At 32.3% G+C, this 23,125-nt stretch overlaps 4 protein-coding genes across 6 annotated transcripts; 1 reads left to right on the forward strand and 3 right to left on the reverse strand.

Annotated features, from left to right (window-relative positions):
* Positions 1 to 307: 307 nt before the first annotated feature.
* Positions 308 to 3,192, reverse strand: LOC110634358 (cytochrome b-c1 complex subunit 9, mitochondrial). 2 transcript variants are annotated; one of them, XM_058147423.1, is made up of 4 exons: positions 2,863 to 3,192; positions 2,219 to 2,266; positions 679 to 768; positions 308 to 609 (listed from the first exon to the last, which is right to left on the reverse strand). In XM_058147423.1, exons 1-3 carry the CDS (start codon positions 2,980 to 2,982, stop codon positions 691 to 693), a joined length of 246 nt encoding a protein of 81 aa, XP_058003406.1. In that variant the 5' UTR covers positions 2,983 to 3,192; the 3' UTR covers positions 308 to 609; positions 679 to 690. The 2 variants fall into 2 exon arrangements, with proteins under 2 accessions (XP_058003406.1, XP_058003407.1); XM_058147424.1 differs by lacking the exon at positions 679 to 768 and having other exon boundaries at positions 2,863 to 3,175.
* A 627-nt stretch (positions 3,193 to 3,819) lies between these two features.
* On the forward strand, positions 3,820 to 10,284 carry LOC110634350 (protein CIA1). The gene is made up of 10 exons (XM_058147426.1): positions 3,820 to 4,228; positions 5,093 to 5,239; positions 5,496 to 5,714; positions 5,812 to 5,873; positions 6,163 to 6,228; positions 6,353 to 6,424; positions 7,512 to 7,574; positions 8,288 to 8,357; positions 8,884 to 8,961; positions 9,939 to 10,284. The coding sequence occupies exons 1-10, from the start codon at positions 4,034 to 4,036 to the stop codon at positions 10,008 to 10,010; spliced, it is 1,044 nt and encodes a 347-aa protein (XP_058003409.1). The 5' UTR covers positions 3,820 to 4,033; the 3' UTR covers positions 10,011 to 10,284.
* Positions 10,285 to 11,041: 757 nt separating this feature from the next.
* On the reverse strand, positions 11,042 to 11,847 carry LOC110634351 (uncharacterized). Its single transcript, XM_021783310.2, has one exon. The coding sequence runs from the start codon at positions 11,699 to 11,701 to the stop codon at positions 11,174 to 11,176; it is 528 nt and encodes a 175-aa protein (XP_021639002.2). The 5' UTR covers positions 11,702 to 11,847; the 3' UTR covers positions 11,042 to 11,173.
* Positions 11,848 to 16,290: 4,443 nt separating this feature from the next.
* Positions 16,291 to 22,365, reverse strand: LOC110634339 (cell division protein FtsZ homolog 2-2, chloroplastic). 2 transcript variants are annotated; one of them, XM_021783292.2, is made up of 8 exons: positions 22,206 to 22,364; positions 21,029 to 21,768; positions 19,590 to 19,889; positions 19,033 to 19,123; positions 17,750 to 17,874; positions 17,220 to 17,312; positions 16,752 to 16,817; positions 16,291 to 16,658 (listed from the first exon to the last, which is right to left on the reverse strand). In XM_021783292.2, the coding sequence occupies exons 2-8, from the start codon at positions 21,674 to 21,676 to the stop codon at positions 16,530 to 16,532; spliced, it is 1,452 nt and encodes a 483-aa protein (XP_021638984.2). In that variant the 5' UTR covers positions 21,677 to 21,768; positions 22,206 to 22,364; the 3' UTR covers positions 16,291 to 16,529. The 2 variants fall into 2 exon arrangements, with proteins under 2 accessions (XP_021638984.2, XP_021638985.2); XM_021783293.2 differs by lacking the exon at positions 16,291 to 16,658 and having other exon boundaries at positions 16,748 to 17,006; positions 22,206 to 22,365.
* Positions 22,366 to 23,125: the final 760 nt, after the last annotated feature.

The following is a 23,125-nucleotide window of genomic DNA, read 5'->3' on the forward strand; positions in this document are numbered from 1 at the left end:
TTTCCCAAGTTGGAATTCTAATGCCAGTTCCACCAACGCCCATTGAGATTTCTCAAGGGAGGTGGGAGTGTAGGGGAAGATGAAACAATATCGGAAGTTGAGGGATTTAATTTGTATCAATTTTAGGATCGTTGGTTAATTTAAAATGATGACTTAATTGTTGTTGTAATAAATTCTCTACGTGATTTTTTAAGAAACTCCAGTTGGTTCATGTTACAATAATATGATAATGGTAAGACCTCGCATTAACCAAAAGTAACCTATGAAGGCTACACATAAGGGGAGGGGGCTTGGAGGCCAAAACACAAACGAGGAAGAGATCTAATTAGAAATTCAAAATGAAGAACACAGTGTTATCAGCCAAATCATTGTTATCCATACAGAGTTTATGCTTGTTTAATAATTCCAGAAGGCACAGTTGAAGGAAACCATGGTTTAGAAACAAGCCTGGTGCATCCAAACAAATTACACTTTATTGCAAAACTTGCTACACTACATAAATGCTTGCTCCGAATCTTCAATATGAAACTTCAAAATGGCAAGAAAAAGGAGTTCAACTCACTCCTCTGATTGCCTTTGCCCTAAAACTGGAATGTCTTCATAACGTTTCTGTAACAGAGAATAAAAGGATCAAAATTCATATCAGAGGTAACAAAAGTAATGAGATGGAGCAGCAACCAGGTAATGCAGTCAAGGTTCATAAGTTGAGGGGTTCATGAGTTGAGTTTCCTTCGGCCTAATAGTTGCCTCCAGTGGTTGGAAAGTTGTCTAACGTGATTGATAATAAATTGGATAAAAACAGTGCAAGTGCATCAGTATATACACAAAACAAATCAAAGTCACGATTGCAATACAAATTGAGTACATATCATCTGTGTATGTGTGTAGATGTGAACATCACCAATTGAGTACGATATTTAAAACAAATAGATTTTGCAGTGCACAAAGCACCGTTTAGGCACTCTTGAAAATGTTGTATCCAAACTCACAATGATGAGTGGCGGAAAATAACAGATAACAGGACTTCTAGTTTGAATTTCTTAATGGCAAAAGAAGACAGTGATGACGTGTATAACTGATTTTCAAGAAAATTTTGGAATGATATTAATACAAGAGGCACCCACAAAATAAAACTACATTTTAAAGTGAAGTTTATTGGGGGAATTCAATTGGAATATAACCACTTCTCTAAATTTTAAATTTAAATTGCAACTGGAATGAAGCAGCAACATCCTATTTTTGGTTCTTCATGTAAATACACTCTACTAAGCAATGTAACCAAAATTTTAAATTTTTTAAATTAGAAAATTTGTTTCATCCGAAACAAGAAATGAGTTAGTAATGACCTACAAAATTGGACAATTTAAAGGGCCATTCAACATTTCTGAAACAACTTCATGAAGATCCTTTCCCAAAAAGGCCCTCATGCACCAAAATTCAAAAGAGCGATAAGTTAGAGATCGGGGAAATTTGTTTACTTGTTTCTACAATCAAGGCCTTAAAATTGCAACCTAGAAAGTCTGAAACCATTATGGCAGTTAAAATAAATTAGTTCCAAAACAACAGCAGGGAGGCAGGGACATTACAAATTAGTCATAACCAATGTATCCTATTATTGTGCCTTATTTTCAAAGTGATCCCCCACCGTAACGGCATGCACTCAAAAGTTATTATGAAGTTTATAAGTCAAAAGTCCTGTAAAGTTAATACACTAGGAATCAGAAGTCCTATAGTGCTACTACACTGCTCCAGCTAACAAAAACCATAGTCTAACTCTTGATGAGTGTTATGAACCAAGCGAGTGAGAATGCCCAACACTCACTGAAAACTAAAGCTGATAATGACAAGAAAGTGAGGAAGTCTCTGATATCTACTTGACAGGTAAACAAGATTAGGAAGTCTCCTGCAAAAAATTGATGGCGATGCATAACATGGTCCTACATTTGTACCGTAGAAGAAAAAAAAATTGCCCAATTAGATTGCTGTTACTAGATGAACTCCGCATTTTATCATCATTCCATCAGAGGATATTTCCTTGGCTAATGAGCAACGTATAGAAGTGTGGATAACTGTGGAAAATATTATATATCATTTATATAATTATATCAATATATTGTTAAGGTTCTTATCTGTTAAATACAAAGCTTAGATGGTTCACACATTCGCATCAAATCAGGAAAACTTAACATAAACAAGGAATATAGGAGAGCAGAAATACCCCAACATTGTTGTGTTCCCAAATCTTACGAACTCCATAATCCACAGCCTACAACCAGCAAATCAATTGCGACATAAGTTGGACATATCATAAGAAACTAAAGATGCATAATGTGACTGCCACAAATATTTAGCTAAATCAAATACTGAACAAGGCTCCCTTTATACCTTTTACAAAGAAGCACACAGTATTCAGCATCAATATCATTCAATTTCTCTTCTTGATTTTGAATCCCATATAAAATACTCAAGAAATTTAACCCCACAGCTAAGAAACAGAGAACAACTAGAAGAAAATCTCTGTAAACAGAATTTCCATACCAATCAATAAAAAAAGAAAAAAAGAAAAAAAGTCTACTATGTGATTTTGGGTACAGCGAAACAACGATAATATCCAACATTTCTGATTCCAGATTTCAAATCAACAAAACACATGGCCGAACTAAGAGACATAAAATAAATATAATGAAATCCAAGTACCATAATTAACAGAATAAACACAGCAGCGCCCAACTCCCTTTAGAAATCAAGATCAAACCAAGTCCAATTTTAAACCAAGCATTTGAGAATAATAACAACAAGGCTAGACTGGGTGATCAAATATAGCGAAACGAGTTATTCAGATTAAAAACTCCACATTCTTACCCGTTCACCGGCGAAAGCTCCGGCGATGACGAAGGTGACGTAGATGGAGTTGCGGCGCATAATCAGCCTGTATAGACCTTCAAAGAGGCCGCCTTGACTTCTTCGAGTGGTATGCTCCATGGCGATCGGCTTCGATATCGTGCGTCGGATCTGAGCTCTAGGGCTTGCAGAGGGCAACAAAAAAAATGGAGATGCTGCTTGTGAATCGTAACGATGATGGTATATTGGTATTGGATGCCGATAGATGAAACCGGGTCATTCAACGGGTCGACCCGATTACTCGGGACTACATACGATTAGTCAACAAAAGCCCTAGAGTATTGTTTGATTGGTGATAAAATTTTGTAATTAGCAATTTATAAAATTTCTAATTCCATAAAAATGTAATTAACTTAAAAGTTTTTTTTTTAAAAAAAAATATGTAACTAATTTAATGCAGATAAATAGATATTCTATAAATCATTATATTAATTAATATATTGTGTTACATTAATATCATATTATATATGCTTGCTACATATAAATTTATTTGATTAAAATAGGAGAAAAAATGTCTTTTTTTTAAGAGGAAAAAATTATATCCTAATTTAATTGAAAAAGTAATTTAAAAAAATTAAAGATTAATGATTCACATAACTCTAAATTTTACTAAGAACGTGGATTTTTATTTCTTATATTTTAATTAATTTTTATAATATTTAATGGTTATTATTATTGTTTTATTCTCGTTAAATATTCAAATAAGAAAACATATCATATTTATCCAAATAAAGTGCAAAAATATATTAGAATATATTTATTTACATTAATTTTCTTTTAAATTTTATTTAACTGCTTGTTATTATATGTTGAATATGAACAGTAATTGGTTGATTAAAAAATCAAATTTTCTTCATTTACATACAGACGACAAGCCGTCGAACCAAGTGATCCAACACAAGTTGGCCACGCTCCTTGTCCATTATTTAATTTTGGCATTCCAGGCGGCGCGCGTGTGAAACTTGACTGCAGTGATCGTTATTCTACTGTACGCGAACGAAAGAGTTGAAGCAAACTCTTCACTTCACTTTTCCCTTATCACTCTTCACCTCGCTTCATAAACTCTGCTGTTCGATCACTATCCAATTTTCTCCGATCACACTTCGCTATTTATTTCTATGCAATTGGCACCATGGATTTAGTCGACGGCAACTTTGAGCTCAGGGAGATCCAGAAACTTCATGGCCACACCGATAGGGTTTGGAGCCTCGCTTGGAATCCAGCTACCGGAACCGGTGACATTCCTCCGGTCTTCGCTTCTTGTAGCGGCGATAAGACTGTTCGAATCTGGGAGCAGAGCCCTTCCTCTCGCTCTTGGGACTGCAAGGTTTGTGTTTTCCTATTTCCTTTGTTTATGTTGTCCTGTTTGGTTGCCGAGCAAATGAAAGTGTGGAAGCGCAAATGGAAGTCGAATTCTGCTGTTTTGGATTTTGATCGAGTAAGAGTTGAACTTAATGAAGTTAAATAATTGGATTAGACTTGGTTCTGTAGATGCTTTGGTTTTCTAGTTCTTATAGAATAATATAATAATCTTTAAATCACTTTACAACGAGCATTTGGTTTATGATAAAAACGGTAGAGGACGGAATTTTGGCTTGTAGATTTTTAACATGCAGAGCATTGGAAGTATTTATGTAAAGGGGTTTATCACTATATTTCCATTTTTAAAATGTTAGGAATACTGGTTTTCTAGGATTTAAAAGCTAGAGGATATACAATGAGTATTCCTTCAATTAAAATTTTCGCCTAAATGGTGTTAATTACTTTTATATACTGGGTGATCAGAGTTGCACAATTAATATCTTTGACCAGAAAGGTAGAAACTTTATCTCTTTCCTTTGTTTGCTGTCTGTATGCATCTGTGAAACCGTAATAACTCTTCATTTCAAATATGAAATAAGTGCTGCCTAGTGCAAGTGAGTCTGTGAGCTTACTGTTCTTTAATTATTTATTCAGCTGGGCCAATGAAACAAGTGCTTACTAGTGCATGTAATTGTCTAAGCTTACCATTCACTTAGCCTATCCTTGAAGTCTTGATCTCAGTGCCTGGAATTTTATCCCACCCTGTTTTTCTTTCAACCTGCATTTCACTTTGCTTTGTGATTGATGGTATATTAAAGGAGATGCTATTTGTGATAAGAGTTTATCGATTTTATCTGGGAATTCATAATGATATCATGTGACTATGCAGGCAGTTTTGGAAGAAACACACACGAGAACTGTGCGATCTTGTGCCTGGTCAACATCTGGGAAATTATTGGCCACTGCAAGCTTTGATGCCACTACTGCCATTTGGGAAAACATTGGGGGTGATTTTGAATGTGTTTCTACTTTGGAGGTATGTCTATAATTTAATTGTGCTCTCTATTCATGCTCGTGGAATGGAATCTCTTGTTGGTTGTCACTTCTTTATCTGTTATAAATACATAAGATGTGTATAAGAATTTCTTTCACACTTGTTATGGTCACTAGAAATGATGGTAAGATATCGAATGACAACCCCACCCCACCCCCCACACCCCAAACACACAAAATTCCACCTTTTTGTAATTTTATTTCTGATATTCTTTTTACTTTTTTTGTCTGGAAAGTAGGGTCATGAAAATGAAGTCAAAAGTGTGTCTTGGAATGCTTCTGGGTCTCTGCTTGCAACATGCAGTCGAGATAAATCTGTGTGGATTTGGGAAGTAATGCCAGGGAATGAGTTTGAGTGTGCTTCAGTACTGCAAGGACATACACAAGATGTTAAAATGGTTAAGTGGCATCCAACTGTGGACATTTTATTTTCTTGTAGCTATGATAACACCATTAAGGTACTGTATTGGTTAAATTGCTTTCCTACTTCAATTTTCTCTATAATATCCTTATATAGACAATTGATTGCTGTTCCCTTCTAAATGTTATTTACAGGTCTGGGCTGAGGATGGTGATGGTGATTGGTGCTGTGTTCAAACCTTGAGTGAATCCAACAAGTACTACCCTTACCTCTTACTCGGTCTCTCATTCTCCCCTCCTTCCTTCCTTACTTTTTTTTCCCTCCTCATTTGCTTTTTAGTTCTTCATATGGACACATTCTTGTTATTCTTTTTTTTTTTTTTTAATTTTTCTTTGTCTTGCACTGTTATGTAATTGATATAACTTGGTCAATTAGGTCTTGCATGAACTTGATTTCCTTTGCATGGGCATATTGTAGGCCTAATGGCAATTTATTTTTGTGATGTGTTAATTGGCCTACTTAGATCTAGTTTGTTTTCTTTTCAGTGGTCACACTTCTACTGTTTGGGCACTTTCTTTTAATGCTGAAGGAGACAAAATGGTTACCTGTAGGTATGTGAAACCTTTTCCTTGTTTAGATAGATATTTGATTGGGATAATTTTATCTTAATACTAAGGAATTCTATCACGATAATTCCTGTAAAGGGATCTAAAAGAAACTGGATTGATTTTGCAGTGATGATCTTACTCTAAAGATATGGGAAACAGATGTTGAAAGAATGGTATCTGGTGATGACCGCACAACTTGGTGAGAAACATGCACTTACTGAATCTTCTACCTATGACAGGATGTGTAATGCTGTTTGAGATGTTCTATTTTGGAATAAACAAACGGGTCAAGAAATTTTCTATATTTTAAAGATTATACTATGACTCTAATATAAAGAAAGCAAAAGGTTCTTTCATTAATTATGTATCCTTATTGCTGAAACATTTGATGGAAAGCATTTTAATGCCAAGCAGTAGATTGCATGCTTACAAGAATCAGTTATATTGCAAATACTTTCAAATTTATCATTGAGCATTTCTGGTCGTGAATAAGGAATTGCAGATTTGGTCATGACATAATACAATCTGATTTTCTGAGCCAAGTGTTATGGTGTTTATTTGGCATTATAAATTTATATTACAAACCTAATCCCAAATTACCCATCCACCTTCATTTTCAACCAAAAGAAATTTGTCCTTGTTGATAATTATGGACCCGGGAGTGTGAATATCAAACTGGCAGGCTACAAGCTAAATTGGGCTCCCCATCACCAAAATAGTCCAAGCCATTTTGGTTTGGTTTGCCCGCATTTATATGCCCCGTAATTTTCTTGTACACTACCAATGTGGGACTTGTTCCGACAAGTGATATTCCAACAGTCCTATAGTTCTTGAATTATAATAGTTACAAAGAGGGAAACAGGGATAGTTTTGAGATTCCATAGTTACTTCCCCTGCTTCCACTGAGTGTCAATAGTTTAAATGCATTTTTCTTAAAAGGCTGGAGAACCACATAATTGCGGAAAAATTGGAATGTTGTGAGTTATGTGGAACATCACATTTTGCCTGATTTAAATATATAGTGTTCTCTCAGTAATTTTACTATTTCAAAATTCTTTTCACAGAATTAAAGTTCCTTTTTTCCTCCAAATTTATGAAAATTATGCTTATCATATGTTAGGGATGGATCATTTGTTTATTTTATGCTTTTATAAGTTATTTATTTATTTATTTTTATTATCTAATTTTGGCATGTGCATGCCTATTGCAAACTGGAAATTGTTGATAATATGTGTGTGTGTGCGTGTGTGTGTGTGTGTGTTTTTTTTTTTTCTTTTTTTTTTCAGGAGTCACGTATGCACTCTATCAGGTTATCATGATCGAACAATTTTTTCAGTTGACTGGTCAAGGTAACAAAACTTCAATTAATTGCAATAATGATTTCTGTTCATGGTTTTACAAATCTGGCCCCCAACCAAAACCCAAAAAGAAATCTCTTTCTCATGAAATTATTAGTAATAGAAAAGTAATAAATATTTGGTCATTCAGTTTTTTGAATTTTATGTTGATTACCATGTTAACCTTTGAACGGTTGTTATAATCTTCTAAGGCTTAAATGCATAATGACTTAAATGTTAGTCATCTCCTTGAACTTCTACAGAAGTGATTTTGTTCTGAATGTTATCTCAATTGCTGCAGAACATCATATATTCATCATATATTGTGTAGCTTATGAACCATGTAGGATTGAGAAACCAAAACAGCCATGGACTATGGAGTTTGAATGAAATTTTTTGCTAGACAGGCTGATTTTATTCTACATTCTTTCATTTCAAAATTAGATATGAACGATTTGGGATTTGCTGTTTAGTTGGATATTGATGCTCATCTCATTTCATTCAGCTGGAAAAGGGAAAGAAAGTAAAAAAAAGTTTATGATGACAAGCCTGTCATGTGATCAAGACTTCAGCCTGTTTATATGGGGATATCAAAAAATCTCCAAGTACATATGGAAATTTGTCTTTTTCTGAACACTTCAACCATAACTTTTATCTGCATAACTAAGATATTTCTTGTACCTTCTGATCCTGAATTTATTATATTTCTTATGTGAATGTGACAGGGAAGGTATCATAGCCAGTGGAGCGGCTGATGATGCTATTCGATTTTTTGTGGAGAGCAAAGATGGCTTGGTATCTTATCATTTCTCCCTCACATTTGTTGTATCTATTGATTCATCACCATGGGGTAGCATTGCCTTTAAATTGCTTGTGATGCATTTGAAACTACTAGCATGCATATAAATTTTTTATAAAAAGATGCATATGTGTATATATATGAGAAAAGCCGTCTAATTCATTTATCCTATTTATGCCATTTGAATTCATTTGTTCATTTTTCAGGTAGAGGATCCTATATTCATCTTTCTAAAGCTAAATCCTGTGTAGCAAAGCCTTTGAGTCTTGTATTTGTTGATAAGGAATTGCATTCATTATCAAGGCATAGGATGTGTAATGTCTAACCAAATGAAACAATTATCTGAGTTATGAATGTGAAGGATTATAATTGAACATCATGAAGGAAATCATATATGATGAACTTCACGATTATGGGTCCTTGAATGTTTATAAGCCTTACCTTTTCTTGGTACCAATTTTTTCTTATTGAGTTTGGAAAGAATTGACTTGAATTGAAAAAACTTGCTTATGCTTCTTACAGGTTCCTTCATATGGACTCCTGCTGAAAAGTGAAAAGGCTCATGATATGGACATAAATTCAGTACAATGGGGCCCTGGGGTAAGATTTCTTCTATAAATCATTGAGATTTTATATAAAAGTATTCAAGTAATATAATGCATAAAATTTTTTATAAATGTATAATTTTTCTTAATATTTATGAAATATTAAGTATATATTGAAAAATAAATATGTTAAAATAAAAAAAAAAAAAAACATATCTATTAAGCTAACTCAATTGATTTTGATTTTAAAGATTTTTTTATGAGGTTTTAAGTTTAATTTTCTATAAAAAAAAATAAAAAAAAAAGAGATTTAATTGAATAATTGAACCATCTGGGTCAATCGGGTCATACCAATTTATCGATTCAAACGTCGGGTCAACTTGGTCACGTTGAGTTGCTTTCTTGTCTAATTCAATTATAAACCCAAACCAGTTTGAGGGCTGGTTTACCAACTTAATGGTTCAACTGGCCGGTTCAGTCTGAATTTAGTAACTATGATATAAATGACTAATATTTGTACTGAACTGAGTGCTGTTATCAATCTGAAATGATGGGTGGATGGATCATGGGGTGCTCTTCTGATAGAGAAATGTTTCTTTTAATCTTTTTGTGAACTGAAGAAAGTTACAGTTCTCTTCTAATGATTGGCTATTAAACCACTTCTGCTATACACTCTCGTTCCGGTTCCCCACTCTTGTTTTACTGAGATTTTTCAGTTACTTCCCAACAGCCATAGGTGATTAGGACTTTAGAGTTCAGACCACTCCTTTTCCACAAGAGACTAATGGCTATGTCTTTTGAGGCCAAAGTTTCCTTTTTTTTTTAATAATCTTTTTCGGTAAATAACTTAAACCGGTTCTTGTAAGTAGAGAAATTGAGAGATGCGGGCTGGAGGCGAAGTGATAACCAACTCATCTAATTTGTTATTAAAGTTTTGCTGTTATTGTTACTGTTATCTCATAACTGGTCTTTATTAGTGGTGAAGTGGCACTTAGTACCATTTTTCTGTATATTGTTGTTAAAACCTGACAGGAGAATCGGCTTATTGCTTCCGCAAGTGATGATGGAAGTATAAAGATGTGGGAGCTCGCAACTCTTGCGTGATTCATCCTTTTGCTGACTTCCATTTTGCCCTTCATTTTTTCAAGGTTTATGATGTGTATGGTCTGATAAAGTTGTAAAACGCTCCTCCTCCATGGCCTCAGCCCCAACCCCATTTTTTGTGAAATTAAGAAATTTGATATATTCATATTTAAAAAAAATTGATATATTTATTAGGGAATTATCAGTTATTATTTTAGCAGAATCATTGATTATCACAGTAGATAGGGTACAATTTCGTATTCTATTTTGCCAATAAATTTGTCAGTTTTGGACCTTTCGATGTCTTCTCTTCCCCTAGCCTGGCGTTAGAAACTCGGATACGATATGACTCATTTGCCCTGTAATTTAAACTAGGATTGGGTTTCAAATAACAAGGGTTGATCCATTCCTCTTATTTATTAATATTTTTACAGCGTTTACCACTGATCAGAAATCAATATCATTTTCTTAATAAGAACCAAGTACGTCTGCTAGGATTTAATTGTATAGTTAATTTTTAGGATAGAATTAGATTTGGTTTATTTTTTCTATAATTTTACAAATCTAACGAGGTATAATTAAATGAAAATTCAAAATTAAAATTTTATGTCATTATGACAATCAATTATATCATATTAAACATACAACATCGTAGCAGACATAGATTAACAAATAAAGCGGGTGAATTGTTTCTAGTAATATAGAAGAAGCAACATCGTTTGTAAAATTATAAAATTTCAAATTAAAAAAAAAAAAAAAAAAAAAAAAAAAAAAAAAAAAACAGCTATGGTACATCATGGAGGCTGCGTTTGTGGTTCCCCGTCAATATTTAATTTGATCCAAAGAAAAAAACAAACTGGACGACCACCACAAATGACAGGGTTCACAACTCCAATCCAGAGTCTGGTGGGGTGGACACAAGTCATCCACAGTATTAATCTCACCTCAAATAACGATTCTGGTGCACAAAATCCTCTGTGCCATAGAATTCAGTCTAGAAAATCCCTCGTATTCATGCATTTTAATTACTAATTAGAAACAGAAACAAGAAGGAAGTAATCCGATTTCATAACCAGGGAATTAATTGCACTTTATCGATATTTTTATGTACTTAATTTTCTCTAATTAATATCAAAACAATGGAAAAGAAGTGGGAATGGAAAACAATTTGATATTCATCATCATCAACACCTGTTTTCTATTCTTAATCTTCCAGAACAGCTGGTGGCTCTTCTTCCTTGTTCAACCAAAGCTGCACGAGCAGACATAATCCTGTTAGGCACTAAAGAAGCATCGAATGCAGAACAATCGATCCAGTCCTTCAAAAGCTCCTCCTGACCCCATATATCAGGGATCCAAACACTACCTGCAGCATCAATCCTATGTCTCTTGAGTCTTTCACGTCCACAACAATCATCCTGCAACGCCTTGGAGGAGGCACAATCACTACTGGGCTCTTGAATATGATCTCTAACCACCTTTATTGCATCATCTCCTGCTGGCACCGGCAGCTGCTGCCCATTATTAGACTGCAGGAGGGTCGTAGTCGTCTTTGAGGTTATGCATTTTAAATCATTCTTCTTTCCATCACCTTGGTGATGGTGCAGATCGTAGGAAGTTTTTGAAGGAAAGAAGCTCTGTGTTTCAATGTGATTATGTAGAAACTGGCCATGGGTTTTGCTTGGTTCTAGTGGAAAACTACAAGACTTCATGCTGGTAGCTAGGATTTTCTTTCTTGGTGGAGGGAGCTATATCTTTCCCTAATCTCTTGCAGCTCTGTGTGTTCTTGGCGAAAGGGAAGAAGATTACGTGAGATTATTACATGGGTGGTGGTTCTGAGGATGTGGGAATAAAGCAGAGAATGAGTGGGGTGTTATATTACACGTCACCATTAGTTGGTTCTAAGGTAAGTGACAAGTGTATGTGTCTTGTTCTTGGATTTATTGGATTCCATTTTGTGTGGTTTAGTTGGCTGAATTTTCTAACACAAAAAGAAAACAGGAGAAAAAAAAAATTCAAGGGGCTAGTTCAGGTTTTCAATCGGATTAGGATCGATTTGGATCAAATTTAAAATTGATTTAGGTCAACAATTTTAGGAGTTTAAATTAGAATTGAATCAGTTATACGGCTTGATTCGATCTTTCCTCCTCAAGCCGTAAATTGAAATCATATTAAAATTGGTTATTCGAATCACTGATTCTAACTCGAGTTAAATTAGATTTTCTGAAAACAAGAAATAGGTAGTAATTTTAAAGGAAACTTTCAGATCGAAATCAAAACCATGAAAAAAATTGAAATCAGAATAGGAGTTAAACAGGACTAGAATCAAAATGGACCAAAAACCATAATTGACTATGGAACCGTAATCAACCTTTGATTCATTTCAATTCTTTTTGAAATTGAATTTGAAACTAGATTAATCTAATTTGAAATCGGAGCTAGTTAAATCTAAATTAATTGAAATCAAATATAAATAAGAGTAAAATCAATTGGTTCAATTTAGTTTGATTTTAAGCTAAAAATGAATTTTTTTTGTTAAAAAGAAAAATTTTTAAAATATTTTATTGTTATATTTAATCAAAATCAATCCAAACTAAAATTAAAATCGAGATTAGATTCAAAATCAAACTGAAACCATAATTAAAACCAGAAAATTCTTAAATTCGGTTTAGCCTTAAAACCAAAACTGCAGATTTCAATTCTTGACCGAAACCAAAACTATGCAAGTGTGAGGATCACTTTGATAGTTGGATTGATTTTTGGAGGATTGTGAGGCTGTTGCTGATTTCGGAGTCTCTGATTTTTGCGGGCAATCAAGTTGTAGATTTTGATTTCAAAACGTCATTTATTATTATTATTATTATTATTATTATTATTATTATTAAAGAAAATTCAATAATATATAGACTTCCAATTTTTATTTAATGAAAGATTGTGACTATTTTTTCTTTTTTATTTATTTTTTTTAAGGGTATAGTTCTGGCGGCGGAGTTTTTTTAGGCATATTTATGATGCCTTTTGTTTGGTATTTCTCTTTAATTTTATTATTTGTATTTAATGTTTTTTATTCAAAATTTTACATTTAATCTTAATAACTTTCTTTTCCTAATATTACTTTCATCTTTTTTTTTTTTTTTTTACCGTGGTTGAAGATTTTTACAAAATGATTAAAAAAATAAATAAATTATTTAAATTATAATTAAATAATTTTTAATTTAATTAAATTATTTTTTATCTCAATTAATTAAAAAAATATTAAAATTTTATTCGATAATAATTTTTAAGTTAGTATTTAATATTTTAATTATAATTAAAATAATATTTATAGTAATATTTAAAAATTAAAAAAATTATTTATAAAAAATTATTTTTTTTTAATTTTTAATAATTAAAAAATTATTTTTACTAGAATAAATTAGATGATGCAATTATATTTATATTTAATAATTAATTTAATAATTATAATTATTTAATATTTTTATTTTAAATTATTATATAAATAATTAATTATTAATAATTAATAATTAATAATTAATTTAATAATTATAATTACTTCCTCTGGTACAACCATGCATGATGTTTTCACCTGTCTCTTATGAAGCAGATTTTTCTCTATTAGCACAACAGACAGACCAACAGATTAAAATATTTAAAATAATTAATAATTATTAAAAAAATTAATATTATCAAATAAATCTAATATTAATTTTAAAAAATTTAATTCAATTTAATAAAATAATTCAATTCGTTTTAAAAACATTTTTTAAGAAATAAAAAAGATTTATTAAATTTAATTAAACTTAAAATTAAATCAAACAAATAAAAGTTAATCTCTTTAAATTATAAATTAAACCTGTCAAAACTATCAATTCTACTCCAAGCTAGCTGGGGGGTGAGGGCTCTGACAATCTTAATAACAACGACAATAATAATAATAATTTGTCTAAAGTGCAACGGGGAAGGGATATTCAGGGCAAGTTGTTGACGACTTGACGTATGGTAGGACAAGCGCACCACGTGGGTGTGTCTAGTATAGGCCCCTACTCCTGCGAAATCGACTAACATCAAGTCATGCCTTGTAAATCTTCACTCACTTCTCTTTCATAACCTAATCCAATATTCTAAGTTTCTAATATTATGGACGAATATATTACATTTAAAAAAAATAAATAAATATCAATAAAAATTAAATAATCAATAGTATTTTACAAATATCATTAAAAAAAAAACATTTAATGCATCTACAGTGATATTAAATAGCCAAATAACTACATTATTTACTAGTGATTTTTATAATTTATTTCTAAATTTTATTTTATATTTTATTTTCTTTTCTTAATTTTAATTTATTATTTAAAAAATCCTTAAAATTTTTTAACTTGTAATAGTTAATTTCTAAATTAAAAAATTTATTTAAATTATCGTATGACTTTTATAAATGTAACTTTAATATTTTTCAATAAAGGGTCAATTCTATTCTTTTTTAGAAAGTAAATTATTGTGATTAAGTTGATATTTTATAATAGATCTAAATAATGATTGGATCAACTAATATTTTTTAAGTGTAAGAAAAAATGAGATAAGAAAATAATTTATTATTTTTTTATCCTCAAAACTTATTATAGTAGGTTAAAGTGATTTTTATAAAATAATAATTTCAAAAATTTTTAAATAATAAATTAAAATTATGAAACAAAAGTGAAATACAAAGTAAAATTTAAAAATGGTCTATGAAAATTATTCTTAATTTACCATTACCTCATGTTTTAATAATGCAACATTAATATATGTCTTATAATTGAAAGGTTAATTAGCTTATGGGATAGCCAGATAAATTTGGGAGGAAATTACAAAGTAACTTAATTTAGGGATGTGTAATAATAAAATATCTAAATTTTAATTTATAATATTAAATTATTGATCTTAATTTAAGTAATATAAAATTTTCTATGAATTTTAGTAGCTGTGTACTTGGATGCTGATGAATCAATTTTTCACTTGTTGGTTTTATGTCCGTTTGCAAGGGAATGATGGGGTCTTTCTTCTGTTTGTTTTTTTGGCTCTAGGTCTACGTTTTTTGACTAGATGGGCATGGTTTTGTTTTGTTTGCCCACTGATAAATCAAATTTATTATGGGTAATTTGTTGGGCTCTCTGGTTGGAGAGGAATAATGTGACATGGAAGGGGCAATGACAATCTCCCTATCAATTGGTTCAGTTTGCCCCTAATTTTTACAGAGAATGGGTAGAAGCCAGGTATCAATTTGTGTAATCATCAACTCCGTCCTTCACAGGGGCGCTGGAGAAATGGCAGTAGCCAATTGCTGGTTTTATTAAAATTAATGTGGATGCAGCCACGAATGTTGGTCTGAATTATTCTGGGATTGGTGTGGTTGCTAGATACGAGTATGGCGTTCTGCTAGCCGTGAGGTCTGTGCGTTCGTTAGGTCAATTTTCCCCTAAACTAGCAGAGATCATGGGCACAAGGGAAGCTTTGAGTTGAGTCAAGGCAAATGGTTCGCCTGCAATTTTATTAGAGTCTAATGCATTGTCCTCTGTTTACTGCTCTTAATCATTCTTTTGGTTCTATTTCTTATTTTGATGTAATCGCTTTTGATTGTATCTCTTTAGCTTTGGAGATAGGTTCTGTTTCCTTTAAGTGTGTTCGTCGGTCTGCGATTGTTGTTGACTGGTTGCTCACCTCCTTTAAGTGTGCTATCTCCTTTTATTGTTGACAATCCGGTTCATGATCTTTATTTGAATTGAAGTTTACTTGATAACAAAAAAAAAAAAAAGAAAAAAAGCTTAACATATTGCGCTTTCAATATATTAAAAAAGACCCGGAAATCATTTTAAATGTGGGGCTTATATTCATAAAATTAAATGATATTAGAATATGATTGAAATATATCTTTTATAATATTATAATAATAAAATATTGAGTTATTATAATTTATTATTTAAAAAAATAATTTAATATTTTTTTAATTATTTTAATAATAAATAAATTTATAAATTTTTTTTTTCTTATCAATCACTTTAATCAAATACATAACCGCTTAGAATTTTAAATGCTTATAAATTAAAATTAACTTATAAGCATCGAGTACTTATAAGCTAAGTAAAAGTGCTTGAATTGAGTATTGTTAGGTGTAAGCCTATATGACACATTATATATATATATATATATATATATATATATATATGGTTTTTAAAAGTTGTTTTGTCTCCACTTTAGAACACACTGTACGAGCATTGTAACCTGAGAAAAATTCCTGAAATTATTGAAATATTTGGTAAGGTAAATAAAAAGGGTATTTTCTTCTGCTTAGCAATTTGGGAACAAAACATCTACAACTTATTAGTGAATACTACCTTCTAACAATCATACAATCTTTAACATCTCAAAGCTAGAAATCACCAAGGGATGCTGTATGGAACTATTACGTACACATATGCTGTATTGTAGATCCATAGAATGGTCATCTTTGCAAAGCAGAATAGCAGATATGTGTAGGATAGGACAAACTGAGGATATAATTTAAGCTCTTGGATAGCGAGAGCGGCCTTTCTTCTTGAGAAACTCAGGAATCTCCACGGAACCACCTTCGGCAAAAGAGGAGGGTCGCCGATTGATTCCTAAGGTTACGTCTTGGGATAGTTGGCTTGCCTGAATTTTAATCATTACTAAGCACAATGTTGCAAAGCGCACCTGCATGTGTGTGTGTGTGTGTGAGAGAGAGAGAGAGAGAGAGAGAGTTACCTGGAGAGGCCTGCCTTCATTTTCTTCTTGCCGTTTGAATCCAGTTGCAATTAGAGTTATGCTGACCTGGGTGAAAAACCAATATAAATTAACGTCCATCATGCGGATCCTATTCAAAGAGTTCATGTCTAACTGATGTGGCAGTCTAAAGATCCCCTGTACAAATGTCATTTGAAATCCACAAGTACTTGGTCAAGCACTCCAAACCGACTACAGCTTTTTACCTGTCCGAGCAGAAACATTTGCATTGTTTCACTGAGAAAGGGGAAAGGAAGAGAGGGCGAGGGGAGGGGAGGGGAGGGAAATTGATCTTGGAATATCAGAAAAATTCTGGACTAATTATAATTGTTCTCTGCAAAGGTTTTTCAATGCTAATATCCATTTCAATATGGTCCATAAAACAGTGGAAATGATTGAGATCTGATTAAAAAGTTTGCATAAAGTCCCGCAAGAGTAAACATCACTTACTTGACCGCTTATTGAAGGATCTATCACTGCTCCAAATATTAAATTTGCAGTTGGATCTACAAGGTCATAGATAACCTCTGCTGCAGCATTCACCTGCAATAATTATCAGGTTTGTCAAAAGATATGGAAAAACACAAATTATTATGTCAACAACAATAGACACAGTTCTCTGAATTCAGTTCAGAATCTGCAATATGATTCCCAAAGGCAGTATATAGGTGCACAACTAAAACAGTTTCAAGGCCACGTACAAACAAACATCATAATCCACACTTGTAACATCTTCCTAATTCTGGGTGAGATTACAGAAATGAGGACCAGACATGGCAATGAAGCGGAGTAGATTGAACATAGCAAGACAGTTTGGAAAATATGTACTGTCCCAAAAAGGACATATTACCTAAAACTACAATGGATGAACTTTCAGGCAACTCATAATCGCAAATGACCATGTTCAAAAGACACATAAGGTTAAGGCAACAAACAAGATGTAGAATCCACCAGGATAACCAGAGAGAGAGAGGAGGTACCTCAAATAAAGTCAAATCACTACCACCTGTTATGTTCCATACAATTCCAGTTGCCCTCTCTATACCAATATCCAATAAAGGTGATTGGATTGCATTTAATGCAGCATCCCTTGCCCTCGTTTTCCCTGCACAGAAACAAGAATGAAAGGAGATAACTTTCAAATGCCTTACAAATGCTCAATTAAAATGCAACCTTGAACTCCAGGCCATTACAGCATGGAAATAAAGAGGCCTCTTTGGGTAATCAAGGCACAGAAAACAAGATTACCTGGGCATCATTATAGTGAATCATTACATACCATTAAGTGACATTAACTGAAAATTATTATTAAAAAAAAATAAACAACAACATACAGAGCCAATGGGCATGCAGAAGAACAATGATAAATTTTCTTGATAATCAAGAAACATAGTTTTGTGGGAGATGGAAAGAAAAAACAACATACAGAGCCAATGGGCAAGCAGAAGAACAATAACAAATTTTCTTGATAATAAAGAAACATAGTTTTGGGGGAGATGGATTTGTTCTGTAGTACGTCTGAATTGGTGACTCATACAAGTAGGCATCAGCAGCTGTATGACAGTTGCTGCCTTCTATTCTCACAGTTTCACTCTGTAATTCATGCATTTTTCTACCTTTCACTTCTAGAAACCCTAACCCCAAATGTTTTTTTTCCTCTTAGTTTCAGCAAATTAACTCAGGAAAAGTTATGCCTTTTTTTTTTCAATTTTAAACTTGACAGAGAATTCCATTAATACATTTATTTTGTTTACTTCCTTATGTCAAATCAGTACTCAATGTCTCCAAATCAAAACTTAAAAGAGTCTAATGGCAAAAAAGTTAAGTTACAAGGTTCAATAGACAAAACTTGAAAAGCGCAAGGGCTAAAAAAATGGGTCTTCAATAATTTCATAAGATGAGTTATGACTTATGAATATTTACAAGACTAGTAGCAGTTATTCAGTGTGATATTTAACATCCACAACAAGCATGGAAAGGACAATAAGCTGATGCTATGGACACCAAGAACCCCACAAATCTCTCTCTTCAAACAGTGATTGAATAGATAAGCCACTAAGCAACAGGCATCATGTAGCATGCTACATGAGGATTGCCATCATTAATCTGTTTGTTTTCCTTGAAAAGGAAGGGCCAACATATCTCACAGTTAACATAGGATAGCTACAAATTTTGAATAAGCCCAAGGGGCCAAATGTTTAATTTCTTGCACAAATCAATGCAAGAAACCTAAACATTATTGTGATAAATAGCTAAAAATTACCAGTTGCAGTTCCTATCCCCATTAATGAAGATCCTGCATTTGCCATTATAGCTCTTACATCAGCAAAATCCACATTTACCAATCCTGGAATCTGCAAGTCAAGAAACCTACCACTGGTTAGAGTAAAAAGGATAGATTCCCCAAAGCTACACATGATATCTAACAGGACAGGACAACTGCCATCTAAATTTGTCTAACCAATGGATGATAATCAGAAATATCTTTTGACAGCAGAGTGCTCATAAAATTTTAATGTATATGCACTGCAATGTTATCATGAAAAGTCCCAAAGTATTTATGCAGATGAACCATATATATATATATATATATATATATATATATATATATATAGGGCCAAGAGGGACACTCCCCCTCCCATCCGAGGCAAAATTTCCAAGAAAATTAAGGGTATAATAATACTTTTAAGTCCCAATATTTTTTTAAAAAATTCCTCTCTTAGATAAATGGGACAGGCCAAAAAGTCCCAATTTACCCGGTGTATATATATAAAAATGCAGAAAGTTTAATATTGTATTCTTCTTTATTTAATTACGCACCGTAATGATATCAGAGATACCACGAACACCCTGACGCAGAATATCATCAGCCAAGTTAAATGCTTCAGTTACTGGGGTTGATTGGGAAACAGCAGTCAATAACTTGTCATTTGGAATGATAATCAATGTGTCAACATCATCTCTCAAAGCTGCAATTCCTTCCTGGGCCTGAACTGCTCTTCTTCGTCCCTCAAAAGAAAAAGGGGTAGTGACTATACCAACTGTCAATATACCCATTGACTTTGCGACACCTGCAATCACAGGAGCCCCGCCTGTGCCAGTTCCCCCACCCATTCCAGCCTGCACACGGAAACTTAAAGTTCCAAATAAGAAAAAAAAAAAAAAGGAAAAAAAAAAGTATCCTTCCTAGTAAGAAAAGAGCAAACAGAATGTTAAGGAAAAATAAAAAGAGATTCAACCACTGGAAAGTAACGTACTTTAGACAGGCAAATATCAGTAGTGGCCTCGGCATTTTAAGAGCAAGAGCATAAATGTAAGACAAGTTCATTGGTACATTACACACCAGGCAACTATAAATAAAGAAAATAGTAACATGTTCAAAGTTCATTTCGAAATCTTGCTAATTCCATAAATAAGAGAACCAAGTTGATTTCTCAACTCAACTATGCCTTAGGGCTAAACTAATTTGGGTCAGCTATATGGACATCCCCAAGTTGTTTAAGCCCTTTATTTGAATTCTTCTCTCGCAATATTTTGCGACTTATGTAAAAACCTCGGAAATCTTACTTAATATCAGCATTACTAATTTACTATATCCAACTACATGAAGTATTTTGCCTATAACAAATAGATAACATTGCAAAAAACTTGATAATATATTTTGTAACAGTGACATGAAATCAGGCAAGAATAAGATGATAATTCAGAGGGTCGTAGCGTCAAGAGACAAACAATCTGCTACTCATAGCTGGTTAAAAGTATGAAAAAGAAGGAAAACTATAGGCCATGAGAAACTATCACTGAGAGATCAACTATATAACTGCTGAACATTCTGGAGACAGTAACACAAAATGAAGAAACATATACATAGGTCTATTGATTAAAACAAACCAGTAATAATTAAGCCCACATACTACTCACATTGCAGACCAACTTATGGACCAGAAAGATGCAATTGGTGCTTAAAGAATTCTATCACATGACAGGTTCTGCATTTATTATTACAGAAGATTGAAACACACTATTGGGCATAGTTTTTCTCTTTAATTTGAGACAAGCAAATAATCTTTAATCTCCTCTTTCATTGATGATGTTGCTTTGAAATGTTAGAGAAAAGAACTACCAGGGAACAACGTATAAAATGCACAAGTTTTTGACACAACTTTTAACCTTAAAAAGCAGCACTTGTTTAGTGAGAGTGTATCAGAGTAATATAATTATCACTAGAAAACCCTGATGTTTACAGATGCTGAACTTACTGTGACAAAGACCATATCAGAACCATAAAGTGCCTCTTCTATTGCCTCTTTGCTTTCTTTGGCCGCATTCATTCCAATCTCAGGGTTACCTCCTGCTCCAAGTCCTCTAGTCAGCTCCTGACCAATTTGCAAACGATTCTCAGGAAATACAGGAGACATTTTCATGGCTTGGACATCTGTGTTGACAATCCAAAACTCCACACCCTTCATCGCACTCTCTATCATGCGATTGACTGCATTTGACCCGCCACCTCCAACACCAATAACTTTGATCTTAGCTTCATTATAATTACTTGGATTGGATTCCCGTCCTAAGCTGTCAGTAATAATTCCACTTGAATTATCCTTCCTTGGGGTGTTTGGTGAGTTGTTCCCCTCACCCCTGAGCATTGAAATTTCGGGATGCAGATCCAGAAAAGAGTCTTTGTTGTGATATGGACTAACACTATTAGACTTCGCTGAGCATTTAAAATAAGAAATGTTTGACTTTTGGGCACCCAGATACCTATTCTTATCATCAGACATTTTAAGAGAGTCAACTCTCCCCAGGTGATTCTCCACTGAAACTCTCCCTCCAAGAACAGTTAACGTCCCCATTGGGTTTCTAGTATCAGAAGGGGTACAATAAGGTGACAGACAAGCTGCCATCTTAATCTTAAATAGCGTTGATGAAATGGCACTAGGTATAAACACCAGAGTGGCTTAAATGGATAACTATATTAAGAAATCACTTCCAACACCTGTTTGTCAAAAACCAAACCATCAAAAGGTACCCATCAATATTTAGCACACATATAACACACTAGAATAAACTAATATTCATATATCATAACTACATAGAAAACCACACAGAAGGGAAATGGCCTTCATGAAAATTGAGTAAAATTGAAGAATCATTATAAATGAAAGACTTGCAATGGTAACATCCAAATGCTTTAGAAATTTAGCGATAGAGCTCAGAATAAGTTCCCCCAAGGAATAATCTAGATTACTAAAGCCAACCCAACAACAATTACCAGAAAATGCTGAGAATAAAAAACAACTAAATGCCATAACAAATGAAATGTGCCACTGACAGACAAAAAAAGTTGAGCAGCAAAGCAACTCTTAGATCAAGAAAAAAAGGTTTCAAATAGAGCAAGAAGAGAAAATGACATCTAGGAAGAGAGAAATTGACCTGAAAGAGTTGCAGAGTAACAGATAGCGAATTCCCTTCGAGCATTTGGCTACTGCTGAGGTATGGAGTAGAAATGGGTTTTTTTTTTTTTTGGGGATAAAAATAAATAAGAAAGGAAATTTGAGTTCAGCGTTTCTCTGCCTTAAAACTCGGTAAACGTGGGTTAGCCCGGAACTATAAATTTGTTTTTGTTTTTTTTGTTTTTTTTTTCCTTCCCCTTTCTGAAATGGAAAACTCCAACAAAAATCTAAAAAGAAGAAAATAAGCAATTTTTTCACTAGTAGGATGGTGGTAAGCAGGTTTGTTGGGTTTAGTTCATGTTAGAGTTTATTTAGAAATTAAAATTGAATTGAAATTTGGGTATAATTTCAATTAGAATTCTCATTATTTTGATTTTAATTTAATAAAGTTCTTAATTTTTCAATTTTAATTTATTTTAATATGATTTTAGTTTTATTCTAGAGTTTTTAAAATAATTTTATATAATTATTTTTTTAAAATTATATTTAATTAATATTTAAATTTTAAATTAAATTATTAATATATAATATAATATATCTTTTAATTATTTTTAAATTATATAATTTTTAATTACATGATAATATATAATTTAAAATTAAATATATTATATAATATAATAATATAAATATATCATATAATATATATTTTAATAATTTATTAATTATATAATATTTTATTATAAAATATAAATATAATTAAAAATTAATATACATATAAAATATAATATTATATTTATAATTAAAAATATTAAAAAATATAAAAAAATAAAATATAATATTAAATTATATTTATTTTATATATATATTAAAAATTTATAATACATTTAAAAAAGTTAAAAATATATATATATATATATATAAATTTAATTTTTAATTTAATTTTCATTTAATATAATTTTA

The sequence above is a fragment of the Hevea brasiliensis genome, chromosome 5 (genome assembly GCF_030052815.1).
Source record: "Hevea brasiliensis isolate MT/VB/25A 57/8 chromosome 5, ASM3005281v1, whole genome shotgun sequence".
Lineage (NCBI taxonomy): Eukaryota > Viridiplantae > Streptophyta > Magnoliopsida > Malpighiales > Euphorbiaceae > Hevea > Hevea brasiliensis.

Excerpts from the sequence above, each read along its gene's own strand:
- LOC110634351 (XM_021783310.2), bottom strand. The coding sequence starts at position 11,701 with ATGAAGTCTTGTAGTTTTCCACTAGAACCAAGCAAAACCCATGGCCAG.
- LOC110634358 (XM_058147423.1), bottom strand. The coding sequence starts at position 2,982 with ATGGAGCATACCACTCGAAGAAGTCAAGGCGGCCTCTTTGAAGGTCTA. Across the intron at positions 2,267-2,862 it reads GAGCTTTCGCCGGTGAACGG|GCTGTGGATTATGGAGTTCG; the intron begins GTAAGAATGTGG and ends TGCTGGTTGTAG. Across the intron at positions 769-2,218 it reads GGGAACACAACAATGTTGGG|ACAACTTTCCAACCACTGGA; the intron begins GTATTTCTGCTC and ends CAATCACGTTAG.
- LOC110634339 (XM_021783292.2), bottom strand. The coding sequence starts at position 21,676 with ATGGCAGCTTGTCTGTCACCTTATTGTACCCCTTCTGATACTAGAAAC. Across the intron at positions 19,890-21,028 it reads CTGATATGGTCTTTGTCACA|GCTGGAATGGGTGGGGGAAC; the intron begins GTAAGTTCAGCA and ends TTCCGTGTGCAG. Across the intron at positions 17,875-19,032 it reads GGGGATAGGAACTGCAACTG|GGAAAACGAGGGCAAGGGAT; the intron begins GTAATTTTTAGC and ends GTTTCTGTGCAG.
- LOC110634350 (XM_058147426.1), top strand. The coding sequence starts at position 4,034 with ATGGATTTAGTCGACGGCAACTTTGAGCTCAGGGAGATCCAGAAACTT. Across the intron at positions 4,229-5,092 it reads CTCGCTCTTGGGACTGCAAG|GCAGTTTTGGAAGAAACACA; the intron begins GTTTGTGTTTTC and ends GTGACTATGCAG. Across the intron at positions 8,358-8,883 it reads TGGAGAGCAAAGATGGCTTG|GTTCCTTCATATGGACTCCT; the intron begins GTATCTTATCAT and ends TGCTTCTTACAG.